Below are 20,190 nucleotides of genomic sequence, written 5' to 3'. Positions count from 1 at the left end.
GCCCTTCTGGAGCTCTCTCTTCTAATGCCTCTCCAGTGTCTTTCACTTGCAACTAGAATAAAATCCAAATTTCTTACCGTAGCCTTAGTTTTCCAGTCTTATTTTTTACACTGGACCTCCTGTATATTAACTCTATTTATCCTCATAATAGCTACAAAAGGGAGTTGTGGTGCTACACCATTGCATTGCTCTAGAGAACACTACTTTGTTTATATTCTTATAAATAGTATTCCTTTGGATCGTGTAACTTAGTAGGCTTGGATAGGTGATACTATTATGTCCATGGCACTTGAAAGGAAATGGAGTCACACTCAAGTTCAAAAATTGGTTTGTAGTCACACAGCTGATAAGTGGCAATTTGACTTTGAGGCTTATGTTTATAACCACTGTGCTGTTGTGCCTTTCTAGGTCATTAATTTCTTAGGGTAATTACATTTTACATGCATCTAAACTGTCTTTCAGTATAAAATTAAAGAGAACAGACATAAACAATAAAATCGCGTAATTAAAGACCAAGATGCAGTAGGTGAGCTTTGTCCTGTTCCCCTTTATCCCCCCCACCACTGGAAAAAGGACTTTCCTATAGAAAGGGACATCTTTGTGACATATTTATTGAATGTCTGCTATATCAGACAAAATCTCAGCAAGAAACAGGTGGCACATTTGAATTAGGATAATTCAAGGAAGGTTTAATAAAAGAATCGTTGACATAGTCATGGGCAGGGTAAACTATAGGGGATAATGCTTCCCTTGAGCCTAGTTTTGCCATGCCTCCAAGGGTACAGGGGTAGAAGTGGTTTCCAGAAACTTGGGAGTCATGTCAAGAGGGCCACTTTGAAAAATCAGGAGCATGATGTGACCCTGCAGAATGAGAACCAGGAAATAAACACTTTGACCTCATTCTTCTTCCCTTTAACTCCTGCTGGGGCTCTCTGTTGATTAAACTCATTCAGGGCAAGTAGCAAGGGAACTGATGTCAGCTATGCAGGTAAGCCTCCTGGGGTGCTGGAGTATTCTGTGTATCTGAATGATAGTTATGTGTGTATATGCACATGTTGAAATTCCTTAATCTATGCACTTAAGATTCATTCCCTTATTTTTCCTTAAATTTTTTCTAAAAACAAATGCAAAAGAATAGGAATTAGGACAAGAGAGGCAGAAGAAGACACAGGGATGTGGGTGGGAGAAAGGTAGAGGAAGATTGGAGCCCAAGATGGGGAAATGGCTGAGCAGTTTCAGGAACAGAGTATACTGACAATTTAATTTTAAGCTGCTTGTGTTTCTGCAGAGTGAAATCTTTGAGTCTCCCTAAATTTTCAGTAAAGATACCTGTGAACACAAAAATCCCTCTGACTACTGGGTTGAGAATTAACTTGAAGTACAGAGGTTTATGAAACAGGAATCTGCCATGGGGAAAGGCCTCGTAGGAAGAATACTTAGGAGACTTGCAATAATTCAGACATGAAATGGTAGTGGACATAGATCAGCATGACAACAATGGAGGTGGAAGACATAGACTTGGATTATATTTAAAAAATTGAACCGGGTCAGGCACTGTGGTTCATGCCTGCAATCCAGCACCTTGGGAAGTCAAGGCAGGCTTGAGCTCAGGAGTTTAAGACCAGCCTAGGCAACATAGTAAGACCTCATCTCTAAAAAAAATTTTAAAAATTAGCTGGGCATGGTGATGTATGCCTGTAGTTGCAGCTACTTGAGAGAATGAGGAAGAAGAATCACCTCAGTTTAGGAGGTTGAGGCTGTTGTGAGCATGATCATGCCACTGTGCTCTAACCTGGGGACAGAGTGAGACCCTGACTCAAAAAAAAAAAAAAAAAGATCAAACCAACAGTGAATAAATTTGGAAATGGTATATTACATAAATACTTATTTCAATCAAAACTCTGAAGTCTAAGAAGCTATAATGGTGAAGTTGTCATTTTTTGAGATGGGGAAATTTTTGGAGGGGCAGTTTCAGGGTAAAGATTAGTTGTTCTCTTTAGACCCTATTAATACAAAATGCTTCTGAGACATCCTAGTGCAGATGACCAGGAGTTAATAAAATATATAGGTCTGAAATTCTGGGGTGGAAAGGAGGGGTGGGTGGCAGTCTAACCTTTAGCTTCTAGTGGAAGCCATCGGATTCTATCAGCTCAGTCAGAGAAAGTATATAGGGTGAGAAGAGAATTTGTTACTACCCAAGGGAATACCAGAAATTAAAGTACAGATGGAAGAAGAGACTACAAAAGAACTTAAGAAGTAATAGTCAGAGAAGGAGGACAGAAGCCAGAAAAAGCAGAAGCCATTGACAGAGAGTTTCAAAGATAGAATGGTCAGCAGTGTCAAATTCATCTGGAACTTTAAGAATCAAAACAATATTAACAACATGCAGAGAAGATACCAGGGAATCCTTTTACCTCATTCTTCTCCCCGCCCTCTCTGACTAGAACTCTCTGCTTTGGCCAAACCCATATAGAGGCCAAATAGCAAGGGAGTTTGTTGATGTAAGCCTCTGTTGGATGTTGAAGTGCTGTCTAACAGTGGGAAAATCAATGATCTACAGAGTATAAATTAACTTTTAGAATGTATGTGTAGTACATTATGATTGAGAAATTTTTGTTCTCTGTTACCATAAAACCATGCTGAAGAAGAAAAGCTTTGTTTGTTTGTTTAGCACCGGTATTGACAGGAAAAGATATATTGGGGTTAGTCTTTATAGAGTTCCAACTATGTATACAGTAAAGAGAGGCATTTACTACACAAAGTTCAGATGACTTCAAAACCATTCTACATATAGCCTATTCACATATTGATCCTGATTCAGTTGTCATATGATATGAGCAAATATGACTTTGCTTTTCATTGTGCCTTTTAAAGCCATTTTTTACTACCAGCATGTCATTTCATAGTCATTATAAAGTTGATATTAACATAAATACCTTTTAAAAAACTACTGAACTTATTAGTTCTAGTATAATAATCTTAAGTGTTATAAATATAACATTTGTATATTTAATTTTAAGTTTTTTATTTTAAAATTATGAGGTACAATTCAGGGTTAGGTATACAAGTATGCATTGTGCAGTTACTCTTGTTGATGAGGTGTGCCCCCGCTTCCCCAGGCATATTCCCACTATTGCCAGTCCCACCTCCCTACCCCCCCACCCCCTGTATATTATTTTTAAATGAGCATTTTGCTGATTGAATTAGACCTTAAGGATGACCAGAAATCTCTGAGAATTCTTTCTGTGTCTAGGTTTAGCTACACCAGTAGACTTGAAGCTGAAATTGATCCCCATCCTTCAGCACATGCACCATGATGCGATCCTGGCTTCCAGTGCTCGTCAGCTTTTACAACAGCTAGTTACGTCCTATCCTTCCACCAAGATGGTGATTGTTTCTTTGCATACTTTCACTCTGCTTGCGGCTTCATCTTTAGTTGATACACCTAAGCAGGTAATTTCAGTTTTCTTTAACCTGCCTATATATGATAAAAAGTAAGGAAGTAGCTCATGATGGCATTGTATCCTTTTTTTCTGTTAAAAATCAGTTTAATTTTCTTTTGCTTGCTTTTTTTCTTTCTGTTCACGGTACTAATCTTGGGAACCCTTGCGGGAAGTGTTTTGGGGGCTACATGACTGGGATGAGGTTGGTAGTAAGAAAAAGAAAGAGTTGAATATCTGTTAAATGCCAGATCCTATGCTAAAACCTGACAAATTAAATGGTAATATTTTACACACATGGATAAAGAGGCCCACACATGGGCACATAAGCTTAATAAGTAACAGGGTTGTGATTTGAAACAAGTCTTGCCTCAAATCTGTAAATTTCTCTAAACTATACTGTATCTCTCATAGTCACAGTATTGTTCAGAGTGACTTATTTCCTTTATAGATTCAGCTTCTGTTGCAGTATTTGAAGAATGACCCCAGAAAAGCAGTAAAAAGACTTGCTATTCAAGATCTGAAATTACTTGCCAGTAAAACACCACATACTTGGAGTAGGGAGAACATTCAGGTGTGTAATACTTTGAGCATTAATATTTTATATAGAAAATATAACTTTGTAATAGAGTAAAATGTTTTACATTACATTTTTATTTTGTCATTTTCTAAGTGGTTGAATATGAAAAATTTCTAAGAGCATTGTTGATGTTTATGGCAGAAATTATTTCATAAGTGGCAAAATAAAACATAAAATTTCTAATTGTCAATGTTTAAGTTTGTTTTAGTGAATGAGACTTGCCTCTCAGTTTCTTATTAATTTTCCTGTAGCCACTCTAAGGCTAATTGAGAAGCTCAGTTAAATTGTTTATTTTATTCCTGTCTTCTTCAACACATTTAGTGAGAACAATTTAGGTTCTGACTGTGATTTGTAATGGAAAGGTTGCTGGATGGGTAACTGGGCAAAATATATTTCTCCTTATCATGGAGAGCAGAAGATATTCTTAAGTTTCTTTTGTAAACAAGAATAGATCTCACTCTTTAGATTTTTATTTATTTATTTATTTGTTTATCTATTTTTGAGTTGGAGTCTCACTCTGTCGCCCAGACTGGAGTGCAGTGGCCGCTCCCAGCCACCGCAGCCTCGACCTACTGGGCTTTGGCGATCCTTCCGCCTCAGCCTTCCGAGTAGCTGGAATTACAGGAATGCGCTACCACGCCCGGCTGATTTTTTGATTTATTGTAGAGATGAGGTCTTGCTGCCCAGGTGGGTCTCGAACCCGCCGGGCTCAGGCAATCCACTCACCTCAGCCTCCCAAAGGCGGGATTACAGACTGAGCCACCGAGCCCTGCTACTCTTTAGACTTTTAATGTGATATCTTTTGTACCGTTTCTTAGGCTAAATTAATATTTTATATTTATTTTTTCTCAAAGTAGAACCCTATTTGTTTACCCATTGCCTATAACAAATACACTATTTTGTAAATAATGGTGTTTAAAGTAAAATGGAAGATTGTTAGAATATGACCTTTTTCTTTATGGGTTTTATTTTTATCCCTTTGCATCATCATGGCTCCAGTATAACAAAATCTTTTCTTTTCAAATTATAAAAACTAAGCTACTGTATTTAATTGTTTGCAGATTTCTAAACTGTTTTAATATACTGTATTATGGTTTGATAGTAACAGATATCCCAAGAGATAAGAGCAGTTGCTAAATCTGTATTTAATAAATAAGCAGTTAAGGTTCAGAGAGACTTAATATATTTAAGAGAGCTTCTTAAGAGAACTTAATTAATAATTTAATTAAGCAAGCTTCTGTCCTCTGATCCTTGTCCTAAGCTTTTTCTACTAAACAATGCTGTCTTTCCAAAAAGAGAATGTGCCTCGACACTTTAGTCATTTTAGAGAATTTGTGCACAGAACCAAACCCAGTTATTTAGAAAGGCCAATGAGAAGCACTATATTATTCCTTCTCATTTTTTTTTCTAATTTTGAGATAGATCACTCTTACAGAAAAGTATGTAAAATGTATATATAGTAGTTTGAATAATTTTTTTAAAATTTTGAGTTTAAAGCTGGGCAGTACAATTCAGGGTTAGTTATACAAATGATCGTCGTTCAGGTAAAGTTTGGGCCTCACTTTGATCCCCACATCACCTAGTTGAGATCAGGTACCCTTACTGATGAAATGTGGCTCCCCCCATCCCCACTCCCACCCTGGCAGTTTCCCACTACTGCCAATCCCTTTCTTACAGTATTTTGATAATTATTCAGGGTTCACTTATGAGTGAGAACATGGTAGACCACTGAGTATTACATACTCTAAATCCATCCAACTTGCTGCAAAGTTCATAATTTTGTCCTTTATGGCTGCATAATACTCCATCATGTATATGTACCTCATTTTTTAAATCTAATTCACTTTCGATGGGCAGCATAGTTGGTTCCATGTTTTTGCTATTGTGAATAATGCTGCAATAAACATACCTGTGCAGGTATCTTTTTTTGTGGAATGATTTGAGTTCCTCTGGGTATATTTCTAAAAGAGGGATTGCTGGGTCATATGGAAGGTCAGTTTTTAGATCTTTTAGGAATCACCACACTGTTTTCCACAGAGTTTGTACTAGTTTACACTCCCACCAACAGTGTAGAAGTATTCCCTTTTCCCCGCATCCTCTTCAGCGTCTGTTGTTTTTTGAGTTACTGATGACTGCCATCCTGACTGGCGTTAGGTGGTATCTTGGTGTAGTTTTAATTTGCATTTCTTTGATGATTAATGAGGCTGAGCATTTTTTTATGTACCTGTTGGTTGCTCCTATGTCTTCTTTTGAGAAATATCTATCGTATGTTTTGCTCTCTTTTTAATATGGCTGCATGTTTTTTTTCTTTTCGGCATGTTTGAGTTCCTTGTAGACCCTATGTTAGGCCTTTGTCAGATATACAGTTGGCAAATATTTTTTCCCAGTTTGTGGGCTGTCTCCCTACTCTCTTGATGTTTCTTTGGCTTTGCAGACGCTTTGCAGTTTTTTATTTGTTTGTTTGTTTGTTTGTTTTGAGTTGGAGTCTCACTGTCTCACCCAGACTAGAGTGCAGTGGCCGCTTCCGGCCGCCGCAGCCTCAACCTGCTGGGCTCTGACAATCCTTCCGCCTCAGCCTTCCAAGTAGCTGGAACTACAGGCGTGCGCTACCACACCCAGCTAATTTTTTGATTTATTGTAGAGATGAGGTGTCACCAAGTTGCCCAGGCGAGTCTCGAACCCACGGGCTCAGGCAATCCACTCACCTCAGCTTCCCAAGGCGCGGGATTACAGGTTGAGCCACTGAGCCCAGCTCGCTTTGCAGTTTGCCAGTTCCAATTTCCATAAGGATGTCTCCTGCATTTTCTAAGGTTCTTATAGTTTGACCTATTTAGAGTTGATTTTTGTGTATGGTGATAAGTAGGGGTCTTGTTTTAATCTTCTGTATATGGTTAGCCAGTTTTCCCAGCACCATTTACTGAATAAGTTCTCCTGTCCCCAGTGGTTGTTAGTGGTTGTTAGCTTTGTCAAAGATGAGTTGGTTGAGAAATTGAGATTTTGCTTTGGGAATCTCTATCCTGATCCATTGGTCTATATGCCTGTTCTTGTACCAATTCCAGGCTGTTTCGGTTGTTGTAGCCTTATAGTAAAGTTTAAGGTCTGGAAGTGTGGTACGTCCTGTTTTGTTTCTTTTGCTGAGGATTGTTTTGGCTATTCGTAGTCATTTATGATTCCATATGAATTTCTGTATTGTTGTTTCCAGGTCTAAGAAGAATGATGTGGTGATTTAAAGGGTATTATGCTAATCTGTAGATTGCCTTGGATAAGATGGAAATCTTAACAATCTTGATTCTTCCAGTTCATGAGCATGGAATATTTTTCCATTTGTTTGTGTCATCTTTGATTTCTTTGAGCAATGTTTTGTGGTTTTCATTGTAAAGGTGTTTCACTTCTCTGGTTAGGAAGATGCCAAGGTGTTTCATTTTTTTTTGTGGCTGTTGTGAATGGGATTGTGCTTTTTATTTGATTCTCTTCCTGTTTGTTGTTGATGTATAAGAATGCTACTGTCTTTTGCACATTAATTTTGTACCCTGAGACTTTGCTAAAATCCTTTTTTAGTGCAAGAAGGTTTTTGACAGATTCTTTTGAATTTTCAAGGTATAGAATCATATCATCAGCAAAGAGGGATAGCTTGACTTCCTCTTTCCCTACTTGGATACCCTTTATTTTCTTCTTGTCTGATTGCTCTGGCTAAGACTTGCAACACTATGTTGAACAAGAAGAGTGAAAGTGGGCAGTCTTGTCTTATTCCAGTTTTCAGGGGAAATGCTTCAAATTTTTGTCCATTTAGCAATATGTTGGCTGTGGGTTTGTTGTAAATGGCTCTTACTATTAAGTGAAATCCCTCATAGTCACGATCCAGCTAGAAACAAAATATTGTAGATCACAGACCCTGCCTCCTTCCCTCTCATGGTCCTTCCTGATTAGAACTTTACACATACCCAAAGGAAAGCACTGTTTTGACTTTTGTGATAATCATTTCTTTGCTTTTCTTTATAGTTTTGTCATCTGTGTATGCCTTCCTAAAGAGTATTGTTTAATTTCATTTTTGCTTCTTTTCTCAGCATTATACTTGTGAAGCTTTTCCATGTAGTTGCATGTTTTTTCCCTTTAACTGTTGTGTAGAATTCCTTTGTGTGGGTGTACTACAGTTTATTTACTCTTGATGGGTTACTTTCAACATAGGGCTGTTGCAAACAATGCTGCTATGAGCATTCTATTGTCTCCTGGTACATGTGTGTAAGAGTTTCTTTAGAGTGTATACTAGGAATGAAATTCCTGACATACAGAATATGTGTATTTTCAGCCTTATCTGATAATGTCAAAGTGTTTTTCAAAGTGATTGAACCAATTTATATTCCTGCTGTGTATGAGTGTCCATTGATCCACATTCTTGCTCACACAGGATTATTAGACTTTTAAATTTTTGTCAGTTTAGAAGTTGTGATTTTTATTTGTAATTCCTTGATTACTAAAGAAATTGAGCATCTTTTTAATATGTTTATTGACCATTTGGATTTCCTCTTTTGTGACATTGTTATTCAAGTCTCTTGCCTTTTTTTCTGTTGATTTATAGTTTTTTAAAAATATATTTTGAGTACTTATACCTTGTTGGCCTTTGGCATTTCTGTATAAATTTCAATCAACTGGTCAAGTATACTAAAACCAAAAGTTAGCAATTTAATTGGGATTGCATTAAATAGTGTGTAAGATATATCAATGTGTAAGAAATTGATATCTTTACAATATTAAGTCTTCCAGTGCATGAGCCTGTTGTATCTTTGTATTATTTAGGTCTCTTTAATGTATCTCTTGTGTTAGTCTATTTTGTCTGATTTTAATATAGCTACTTCAGCATTACATGGTAGGTTGTTTGCCATCTTTTTAGTTTCAGTCTTTAAATATATTTATGTTTCAGATACTTATGAAGAAAATTTTCAGACAAGCAGATATGTTTCAGATGTTTCTTATAAATAGCATTTTATGGATTATTTTTAATCCAGCCTGGCAGCCATTGTCATTTCCTTTTCTTTTCTTTCTTTTTTTTTTTTTTTTTTTGGATTTTTTTCTCTATTTCTTTTTAAAGATGTGGGGTACAATTCAAGATTAGGTACACAAGTGGTCATTGTACAGGCAAAGTTTCAGCCTCCCTTTGGTCCCATTTTCAAGTGGAGCATTGGTTCATTAACTGTGATTTTTTTTATGCATTAGAATTTAAATCTGTCATCTTATTCTGTGCTCTCTATTTGTCCCCACTGTTCTTTTTTCTTCCTAGGAGGGGAGCTACTTTCTAAATTGATTATTTTTAATGTCTTACTATTCTTTTTCCTTAAAATAGTCTGGAAGTTCACAGTCTTTTCATATTCTTTTTGTTGTTATCCTAGAAATGAAAACATGCAGAGTTATTCTTTCCAAAGTCTAAAGTTGACTCTGCTCAAAGTCCTTAGAACACACTTTAATTCCATTACAGTCCTCTAATCTTTTATGTATGGGTGTCATGTATTTTAATTTTATCTTATTATACAGTTTTGTTGTTGTATCATAAATTCAGGGTTCATTTGCACCCTCTATTGTCTTTACTCTTTTTGCATTCCAGACTTTTATAGTTACTTATTCTGTCTTTGGAAAGTCCTTTAGTGAGAATCTGTGGTGATAAACTCTCCCAATATCTGCTTGTCTGAAAATGTCTTAATTTTGTTCTCAATCTTCAGAGATACTTTCTCTGGGGATAGAATTTCCAGGGCATTGAGGATACTATTCTACTATCTACTAGTAGAAGTAGCAGTACGTTTTTGAAGGATCTTTTTTTTTTCTTTAAAATTTTTCTCTTTGATGTGATGTTTTTCGGTTTCACTGTGAACTATCTTGTTTGTGCATTTCTTCTCTTTAAACTATATAGACTTCGTTTGACTTCTTGAATCAGAAGATCAGCATCTTTTAGCAGTTCTGGGAAATTCTCACTCATAATTTCTTCAGATATTACTACTGTTCTCTCACCTTTTTTTCTTCTCTCACCAATTAAATGTATTTTAGCCCTTCTCTCATTAATTCTTCATGTTCCTTATCATCCTATTTCTTATCTCCTTGTGCTATGTTCTGGATAATGTTTTCTTATACAAGGGAGGACCCCTAAAAAACCAGATTTATCTTTTTGGAGGGCAGGCCCCTTGTAGTATACTTGGAATTTGTTCCTCCAAATCAAACAGCTAACAATCAACCAAAGTTTTTATCTGAACATTTGAGAAGGTTGTTTCACAGTTTGCAGAAGAAACATACCAAGTTACGGCAAACAAGTGACCGGTTCTTCCACCACAATGGCTCACCTGCCCACAACTTACTGAGTTTTCAGCAGTTTTTGACCCAAAATGACTTGATTTCTGTGCCCCACCCTCCCTATTCACCTGCTCTTGCCTCTAGTGACTGTTTTTGTTTGTTTGTCTGTTTGTTTGTTTGTTTCCCTAGAGAAAAACCCTCAGAGAAACATTTTGCCAATGTGGAAGAAGTGAAACAAAACAGCAGAAGCACTAACAGGCATCAAAATTGATGAGTTCAAAAACTGTTTTGAGCAGTGGAAAAAGTGTCTCAATAGGTGTATTGCATTAAACAGAGAGTACTTTGAAAGTGACTGAAGTTTAAACATATAAGAATACACAATTTTTTATAAATAAATTCCATTTTGTGGGAGTTTCCCCCTCGTATATGTTTTCGTTCAATAAATACCTCTTCAGCTTATCTGAAGTCTTTGTGGATTTGTCTTTGCTATCTTTTCCTATTTTTTTTTTTTGAGTTGCAGTCTCACTCTGTCGCCCAGACTGGAGTGCAGTGGCCGCTCCCGGCCACTGCAGCCTCGACCTGCTGGGCTCCGGTGATCCTTCCGCCTCAGTATTCCAAGTAGCCGGAATTACAGGCATGTGCCACCATGCCTGGCTGATTTTTTTATTTATTGTAGAGATGAGATCTCGCCAAGTTGCCCAGGTGGGTCTCGAACCCGCAGGCTCAGGCAATCCACTCACCTCAGCCTCACAAAGCATGGGATTACAGGCTGAGCCACCGAGCCCGGCTCTGCTATCTTTTCTATTGCTTTCTACCATAGTCGTCTTTTTCCTTACATACCTGGGTTTGTTTGTTTTTTTTACTTTGAGCTACTCATTGTTCTTGGAAAAGTATGTGTGGGGATTCTTTGAGCTTCAGAATGAAAACGCATTCCTCCAGAGATTTGCCTTTGCTTCTGGCAGGCAGAGAGATCAGACAGTGATAGATAAATGCTGTGGAGAAAAATCAAGTCTGGAAGAAGTTGAGTTAGTATGGAAGAATGGAGGCTGCAGTTGTAAGCACAGTGATCAGGAAATCCCTCACTAAGAAGTTGACATTTGTACAAGGACCTAAAGAAGGGAATGCCAATTTTTTTTTTTTTTTTTTTTTTTTTGAGTTGGAGTCTCACTTTGTCGCCCAGACTGGAATGCAGTGGCCACTCCCGGCCACCGCAGCCTTGACCTGCTGGGCTCCGGCGATCCTTCCACCTCAGCCTTCCAAGTAGCTGGAACTACAGGCGTGTGCTACCACGCCCAGCTCTTTTTTTGATTTATTGTAGAGATGAGGTCTTGCCAAGTTGCCCAGGCGGGTCTCGAACCCACGGGCTCAGGCAATCCCTCCCGAGGCGCGGGATTACAGGCTGAGCCACCGAGCGCAGCTGGGAATGCCAATTTTAAGGACCTCTGTGGAATCTGAGTTGAGCAGTCGTGATTATGAGGTCAGTGTGACTGTATGTGGGGAACATTAGTAGGTGGGTGGTGTTGGGTGGTTGGAGGGAGGAACAGTCATAGGGCCTTTTAGTCCTTAAGGATCTGAGCTTTTTACTTTGTATGAGATAGATTGCCTTTGAAAGATTTTGAGCAGAGGCATTATCTGACTTAAATTCTAAAAGATTCTGTGGCTTAGCTATATTGAGATCACATTGTAGGGGCCCAAGGGCAGAAGTGGGAGAACATTTAGAAGGCAGTTAGAAAAATTCAGTTAGAAAGTACTATGTTCCTGAACCAAGTTGGTAATGGCAGTGGTAGTGAGAAAGGTTAATAATCTGGATGTATTTTAAAGTTAAAACTGATAGATTTCCTGGCATATCGTATGCACAGTATAAGAGAAAGGAAGGTGGCTCTATGGTTTTTGCATTCAACAAATGGAATTGCCATTTACTTGGAATGGGCAAGATTCTGGGAGACTCATTTCTTGAAGGGAAGATCAAGAGTTCATTGCTGAGCATATAAAGTTTAAGATGTCAGTCATCCAGGTAGAAATGTCAAGGACTTAGGAGCCTGGAGTTCAGTGGACAGATCTAGCGGAAGTTAATAAATATGAGTCATCAATTTGTAGATGGTATTTAAAGCCATGAGACTGGATGACTCAAGTAGAGAATATGACTAGAGAAAGTTTTGGGAATAATGAAATGAGAAAAAAACAGCAAAGGAACCTGATAAGAAGTAGCCAGTGATAAATAAGTCCTGATAGTTTTTGCTGTATAGGGAGAAGACCTTTATCTACCAGTGCTGCAGCTTTATTCTCTAAGGACCGATTGTTCACCTTTTTTGTTTAGCATTATAAAGCCATTGATAACCTTAAAAGAGCAGTTATATTGGAGTATTGAGGGCAAAAGACTGATTAGAGTGGATTCCGGAGAATAACAGAAGAAAGACTCAAGGCAGTGAATACACAGTCATCCCTTGGTGTCCACTGGAAATGGTTCCAGGACTGACCCTTCTCTAGATTACTTATATGCCTAATATAATGTAATGTTAAGTAAATTATTGTTGTATTTTTTTAATGTGTATTAGTCTTTTCTTTTTTTAATTTTGGATATTTTTGATCCAAGGTTGGTTGAATCAGTAACTTGTGGATATGGAGGGCCACTGTAGACAACTTTTAAAAAGGAGTTCTACTCTAAAGGGAGCAGAAAAATGAGATGGTACTGCTAAAGGGTTTGCTGTTTGTTTTTGTTTGCTGTTTGTTGTTAGCCTGGGAGGAATATAACTTGTTTTACACTGGTGGAAATGACTCGGTAGAGGGAAAAAAAAATTGTAAGAGCCAACATCCTTGTGTATATGAGACTGGAAGGGACCCAGTGTGCGAGTCTTATGTTCACACAGAAATAACAAGGAGCCGGGCTCGGTGGCTCAGCATGTAATCCTGCGCCTTTGGGAGGCTGAGGTGAGTGGATTGCCTGAGCCGCGGGTTCGAGACCCGCCTGGGCAGCGAGACCTCATCTCTACAATAAATCAAAAAATCAGCAGGGCGTGGTAGCGCACGCCTATAATTCCGGTTACTTGGAAGGCTGAGGCGGAAGGATCACCGGAGCCCAGCAGGTTGAGGCTGCGGTGGCCCGGAGCGGCCACTGCACTCCAGTATGGGCAACAGAGTGAGACTCCAACTCAAAAAAAAAAAAAGAAATAACAAGGAAGACATTGAGGACCTAGCCTAGGTAAGTGAGTAGGCATTCTGGTAATAAAAACATATAGAAAATCTCTTGTGGTTGTTCTTATTTTTCTAGTTAATTAGGATACATGGTCATTAGGTATGGATAAGAATGGAGAAGGCAAAGACAAAGGTTTTGAGGAAACATAGAAATGCAAATAAACTAGGGAAATAGAGGGTACCAGATAAGATATTTGAGTAAGCCAATCTATATATATGTGTGTTATGTGGCACATGCAAATAAATGCTTTTTTAAGGGTAGCTCTAAACTATATTTAAGTTTTTTTTGTGGTTTTCCTTTTTGTATGCTTGGACAGATTGTAGAGTTGAGATTATGTTGTATTAATAAAGTAAACTAGGAGTTTTCTGTTTTCTATGGAATGATGAGGAATTATAACAAAATTTTTTTTGTTTCCTGAAGGTATAACTTAAAAGTGATTTAAATTCATCTGAATCTGGAACTTTTTTCAGGGATAGTGTTTTGGGAACATTTCCGGTTATTACATATTATTGCCCTATTTTTCTACCTCTTCTTGAGTCAGTTTTGATAATTTGTTTCTCATTTAATTCATTTCTCAAGTTTATTAATATCAATATAAAGAATATACTTTTTAGTATGTCTGTATTTGATACTTTATTTTTATTCTTCATATTGCACGTTTGTGTTTCTGTCCCCTTTTCCTTGACTGGACTTGCCAGAAGTTCGACTTTCTTATCTTTTTCAAGTGCTTGGTACATTTATTTGTATTTTTCTTATTTAATAATGAAAGCACTTAAGGCTGTTAATCTTCCTCTTATTGGAGAATTGTCCACATTCTATAAAATATGCCTTGTAGTGTTCTCATTTGAAATTCTTTTTTTTTGTAGGAGTCTCACTCTGTCACCTATACTGGAGTGGAGTGGCATGCTCGTAGCCACCACAACCTCTACCTGCTGGGCTCAGGTGATCCTTCTGCCTCAGCTTTCCAAGTAGCTGGAACACAGGCATGCACCACCATGTCCAGCTAATTTGTTTTGATTTATTGTAGAGATGAGGTCTTGTCAGGCTGCCCAGGCTGGTCTCAACCCCAGGACTCAGACAATCCTCTCACCTCCACTTTCCAAAGTGCTGGAATTATAGGTGTGAGCCACCACACCCAGCTGAAATGCATTTTTTTAAAGTCAGATTTATCATGGTATAATTTATTTACAGAAATCTTCCTAAGTATACAGTTGGATGAGTTTTTACAAATATAAACAGTTGTGTAACCACCACTAGAGTTGAGCATTTGCATCACCCCAAAAAGTTCCCGCTGACCCCTCTAGTCAGTCCTTCCCTTATCCCTTACAAGTACCTATCTGATTTCTACCCTTATAATTTTGCCTTTCAAGATACCAGTGGGATCGTATGACATGTGGCTTTTTGGATATGGCTTCTTTCCTTTAATGTAATGCTTTTGATAGTTACCCATGCTGTTGCATGTAGCAATATTTCATTCCTTTTTATTGCTTAGTAGTATTTTAATATGTGGACATAAAACAGTTTGTTTATTCACAAGTTAATGGAAATTTGGATTGTTTCTGGTTTTATGAATAAAGCTGCTATTTTACATGTTTTTGTATAACATCTCTTGGATAAATACCTAAAATTGGAATTACTGAGTTATATGATAAACACTTAACTCTGTTTAACTTTGTAAGAAACTCCCAGTTTTCCAAACTGTCTGTACCATTTTACATACCTGCCAGAACTGTATAAGATATATTGAATTCTCTAATTCTGTATCCTTACCAGCACTTTGTATTGTATGGTTTTGTAAGCCTCTATAATAGGTATGTAGTAGTATTTCATTGTGGTTTTAATTTGCATTTCCCTAATAGCTAATGATGTTGAGCATCTTACAGGCTTATTTGTCATTCATATCTCCTCTTCGATGAAGTACCTATTCTGATCTTTTACTCATTTTTTATTAGGTTGTCTATCTTTATTACTGAGTTCTGTATATATTCTTGATACAAATTCTTTATCATATGTATATCTTGCAAATATTTTCTCCCAGTATGTACCTTTAATACATGTCTTGAAAATTAGAAGTTTTTAATTTGGATTAAATCCAGTTTATCAATTTTTTTTTTCTTTTATGGTTTGTGTTTTATCTAAGAAATCTTTGCCTAACCCAAGGTCACAGAGACTTTCTCCTCTGTCTTCTAAAAGTTTAATACTAAGCTCTGTATGATCTATTTTCAGTTGACTTTTGTGTAGTACAATACAGGCACCAAAGTGCATTTGGATAATCAATTGTTCTAACACCATTTGGGCGAGACTTTCATTTCTCCATCGAATTACCTTAGCATCTTTGTTAAAAATCAGTTGACCATATCTGTGTGAATCTGTTTCTAGATTCTAATGTGTTCTATTAGTCTGTGTGTTTGTCATTAAGCCAACAGTACACTGTCTTGATTACTGTATCTTTATGATAATTCTTGGAATTAGGTAGTGTGAGTCCTCGCCCTTCTTTTTCAAAATTGTTTAGCTAGGTCAGGTGCGATGGCTTATGCCTGTAATTCCAGTCCTTTGGGAGGCTTAGGTGAGGATGGCTTGAGACCAGGAGCTTGAGACCAGCCTGAGCAACATAGTAAGTCCCTGTCTCTACAAAAAATTTTTTCCTTAAAGTTTTCCGGGCATGGCAGTACATGCCTGTAGTCCCAGCTACTCAGGAGGCTGAAGTGAATGGATCACTTGAGCTCAGGGGTTGGAGGCTGCAGTGAGTTATCATTGTGCCACTGTACTCCATCCTGGGTAACAGAACAAGACCGTGTCTCTAAAAAAGATTTTTTCAAAAAATTTGCTATTCTAAGTCCTTTGCCTTTCCATGTAGAATTTTATTTGTCAGTTTCTGGAAAAGAGTCTATCAGGATTTTGATTGGTCTTTGCGTCTAAAGATCAATTTAGGAGGAATTTACTTTATTTTTAGATTGGAAAATATAGTTTATTTAGAAAGTAAATGAGAGAGAGAGAGAAAAGAGAAGAGATTCACCTTCCTAAAGTAGGGAAGGAGGCCAAACTTAGGAAAACATGACCTGGCCATAGCTCAAAGAACACATGGCCAGACCGTAGCTTAGCAAGTCAGTGGCGAATGGCGGGTAGGGAGTGGGGAAGAGACTAAGAGAATTTACATCTTAATAGTACTGAGTTTTCTGACCCATGGCATATTTCTCCACTTATTTAGGTCTTATTCAGTTTTGCATCAGTAGTTTTTACTTCAGCATACAAATCTTGTGTGTTTCTTGTTAGATTTATTCCTAAGTATTTCATGGTTTTTAGTGCTATTTTAATTGATTCTTTTAAACAAATTTTAATGACAGCAATTTTTATTTGATCGTACCACTAGTTTAACACTTTGAAATGATTAGTTTTGTATGTTTATTGGTGGAGTTTTTGTTGTTGCTAACCTTTTTTTTAATTGTATTTTTATTTTAGGCTTGAGAGTACATGTGCATATTCATTACATATTGTATAGTGGTGGAGATTGGGTCTCAGGTGGCCCATTTCCCTATTGCTAAACTTTTGTTATTAATTTCTTATTTAACGTTTCTTTTGTGCAGTGTAGGATCACTTTTTATAAAAAGTTCAGGAGTTTGAAAAGAAGGTATATTTTCTTTTTTTTTTTTTTTTTTGAGTTGGAGTTTCACTCTGTCGTCCAGGCTGGAGTGCAGTGACCGCTCCCAGCCACCGCAGCCTCAACCTGCCGGGCTCCGGCAATCCTTCCGCCTCAGCCTTCCAAGTAGCTGGAACTACAGGCGTGCACTATCATGCCCGGCTAATTTTTTGATTTATTGTAGAGATGAGGTCTCACCAAATTCCCCAGGCAGGTCTCGAACCCGCGGGCTCGGGCAATCCACTCACCTCAGTCTCCCAAGGCGCGGGATCACAGGCTGAGCCACCGAGCCCGACTAGAAGGTATATTTTCTATAAGCTATATTGAGTCACCTATTGATGATATTACTTAGGTATACTGCATCTTAAATCGGTTTTTTTTCCCAGTCTGTGTAATGTTGATAGTCATTAGCTTCTCACTCCAATTTATAATCTTAATTCATTTGCGCTGCTATAGCAGAAAACTGTAAGTGGGTAACTTATAAACAGAGAAATTTCTCACATTTCTGCAAGCTGGGAAGTCTAAAATCATGGCACTGGCAGACTCAATGTCTAGTGAGGACCCGCTTTCTGACTTCTTGCTGTGTTCTCATTTGGTGGAAGGTGTGACCATACTCCCTTGGACTTCCTTTTTAAGGACACTAATCCCATTCATGAGGGCTCCTTCCCTATGGCCTAATTGCCTCTCAAAGGTGTCTCCTCCTAATACCATCACCTTGAGGAGTAAGATTTCAATATATTGATTTTGGGAGGGGGACAAACATTCAGACCATAACAGTATCTAGCCATCTCAGTTTTGAAATCTTAGTGTTGTCTTGTTGAATAGGTAGAATTTTTATCAGTATAAAATAATCCTCTGTCCTACTTAAAGCTTTGGCCTCAGATTCTTTATGTTTTGTTAATATTGCCACTTGTTTTTCTTTGCATATATCTTTCAAGTCTGCCAATTTTATTATCTTCAACATTTCTCTGTCATCAAGGTATGATCCCTATAATAATTCAAATCTTTTAAATATGAAATATAACTTATTTATTTTCTAACAGGTTTTTGATTTATTTCTTCCATCTTTATTTTATACTGTTTATAATGCTTTTTTTGTTTGTTTCCTTTGTTTCAGTGCTTTTTTTTGCTATTTTGATCAAGACTTACTAATTTTTTTTGAGTCAGGATCTTACTCTGTTGCCCAGGCTGGAGTGCAGTAGCATGATCACAGCTCATACAGTCTCGATATCCTGTTCTTAGGTGATCCTTTTGCCTCAGCCTGAGTAGCTGAGACTACAGGCATGCACCACCATGGCCAGCTAATTTTTAAATTTTTTTGTAGAGACAAAATCTGGTTATGTTGCCTAGGCTGGTCTTGAACCCCTGGGCTTAAGTGATCCCACCTTGGCTTCCCAAAGTGTTGGGATTATAGTCATGAGCCACCATGTCCAGTTAGTGAATTAAAAGATTTTAACGTGCCAATTAAGCAAGTTATTTTTGCTTTTCCTACTTCTGTATGCAATATAATACCTATAAGAACCTGTGTCTCTATTAACATTAAGAATGAAATGTCTAAATTTTAGCAAGCCCCATTCTCTTTTCAGCTACCCTTCATCTTTCCTCACCCCCATATCTTATTAAAATAATCTGGAATTTAATTATTTATCATTTTTTTACATTATAAAGTTTCTTTTTTTGTGTATTTGCATTTAGTTTCATAACCACATGAACAGTTACTTGAATGTAATTGTTTTGTTGATACCACAGCTTACTATTTTTTCTTCATTATACTATGTCTTTTCTTATCTTAAATTCTTATTCTGATTTATCTTTCTTATGGCTTTTTAATTATTTTTTGTTGAACATATGCATTTTTTTTTTTAATTGGAATCTCGCTCTGTCACCCAGACTGGAGTGCAGTGGCACACTCCTGGCCACCGCAACCTCAACCTGCTGGGCTCTGGCGATCTTTCCGCCTCAGCCTTCCAAGTAGCTGGAACTACAGGCATGTGCTACCACGCCCGGCTGATTTTTGATGTATTGTAGAGATGAAGTCTCGCCAAGTTACCCAGGTGGGTTTTGAACCTGCGAGCTTAGGCAATCCACTTGCCTCGGCCTCCCAAAGTGCTGGGATTACAGACTGAGCCACCAAGCCCAGCTGAACATATGTATTTTTAAATGTTTACTTTTTCCATGAAGAATTATTTTCCCATTGTGGCTGAAACCTGAGTATGTTGGTTTTCATTAAATGGATGTTGTCAGATAACTATTTTTTCACAACCTTATCTTTGAAAATAATCGAAATACAGCAAGGGAAAATGTTCTAATGATTTAACCTTTATAAAATCATAATGTGTTGAATTTTATTCTGAATTACCAAGAGTAGTCATTATTCTTCGAGACTTCCTTCCTTCCCTCCTTCCTTCCATGCTTACTTTTTGCCCTCCTCTCAGCTAGTCTTATCATTGCTGGTTGATTTTTGAGTTTTGGTATTTCAAGATAAAATTGTGTCCATCCCATTGCTACTTTTACTGATTTGTTTGTTGGTATTAAATTTCCACATGGAATCATGTTTCCAGATTTAAATGGACAGCTTTCATTCTGAATGTTTTTTAAAACCTGAAGGAAGGAAGGAGGGGCTAAATCAAGGCCCAAGTATTATGTTTTATTATTATTAAGGTACTCAAAACCAGAATAATTCATAGGAACAAAAATATGTTTAATGTGTTTATATTTTTCTTTGGATATTTTTGATGCCTAGCTCAGATCAGTATCCAGTTTAGTTTGTGTTCATCTGTATTAATAGTTACAGTATTTTGATACTGTAGTCTTATTGGAAGAGAATATTTGATTTATGCAACCTCAGTTATGAAGCAAAAGATTTTTCTTCTGGATACTCTTAAAAACATAATTTTGGCTGGACTCGGTGGCTCAGCCTATAATCCTAGCACTTTGGGAGGCCAAGGCGAGTAGATTGCCTGAACCTGCGGGTTCAAAACCCACCCGGGCAACTTGACGAGACCTCGTCTCTACAATAAATCAAAAATTAGCCGGGCATGGTAGCGCGTGCCTGTAGTTCCGGCTA

At 37.5% G+C, this 20,190-nt stretch overlaps 1 protein-coding gene across 4 annotated transcripts in view; it reads left to right on the top strand.

The window, feature by feature from the left end:
- INTS7 (integrator complex subunit 7) overlaps positions 1–20,190 on the top strand; it is an 88,989-nt gene that overhangs the window by 26,694 nt on the left and 42,105 nt on the right. For all 4 annotated transcript variants that reach the window (XM_008049141.2, XM_021708083.1, XM_021708081.1 and 1 more), the window contains 2 exons: positions 3,254–3,453; positions 3,892–4,014. In XM_008049141.2, the coding sequence (XP_008047332.1) occupies positions 3,254–3,453; positions 3,892–4,014 (323 nt within the window). The remainder of the gene's footprint in view (positions 1–3,253; positions 3,454–3,891; positions 4,015–20,190) is intronic.

Source organism: Carlito syrichta, unplaced genomic scaffold (assembly GCF_000164805.1).
Source record: "Carlito syrichta isolate Samal-C Ts95f unplaced genomic scaffold, Tarsius_syrichta-2.0.1 Scaffold130587, whole genome shotgun sequence".
NCBI lineage: Eukaryota > Metazoa > Chordata > Mammalia > Primates > Tarsiidae > Carlito > Carlito syrichta.
This window is presented reverse-complemented; position numbering and strand designations above follow the sequence as displayed.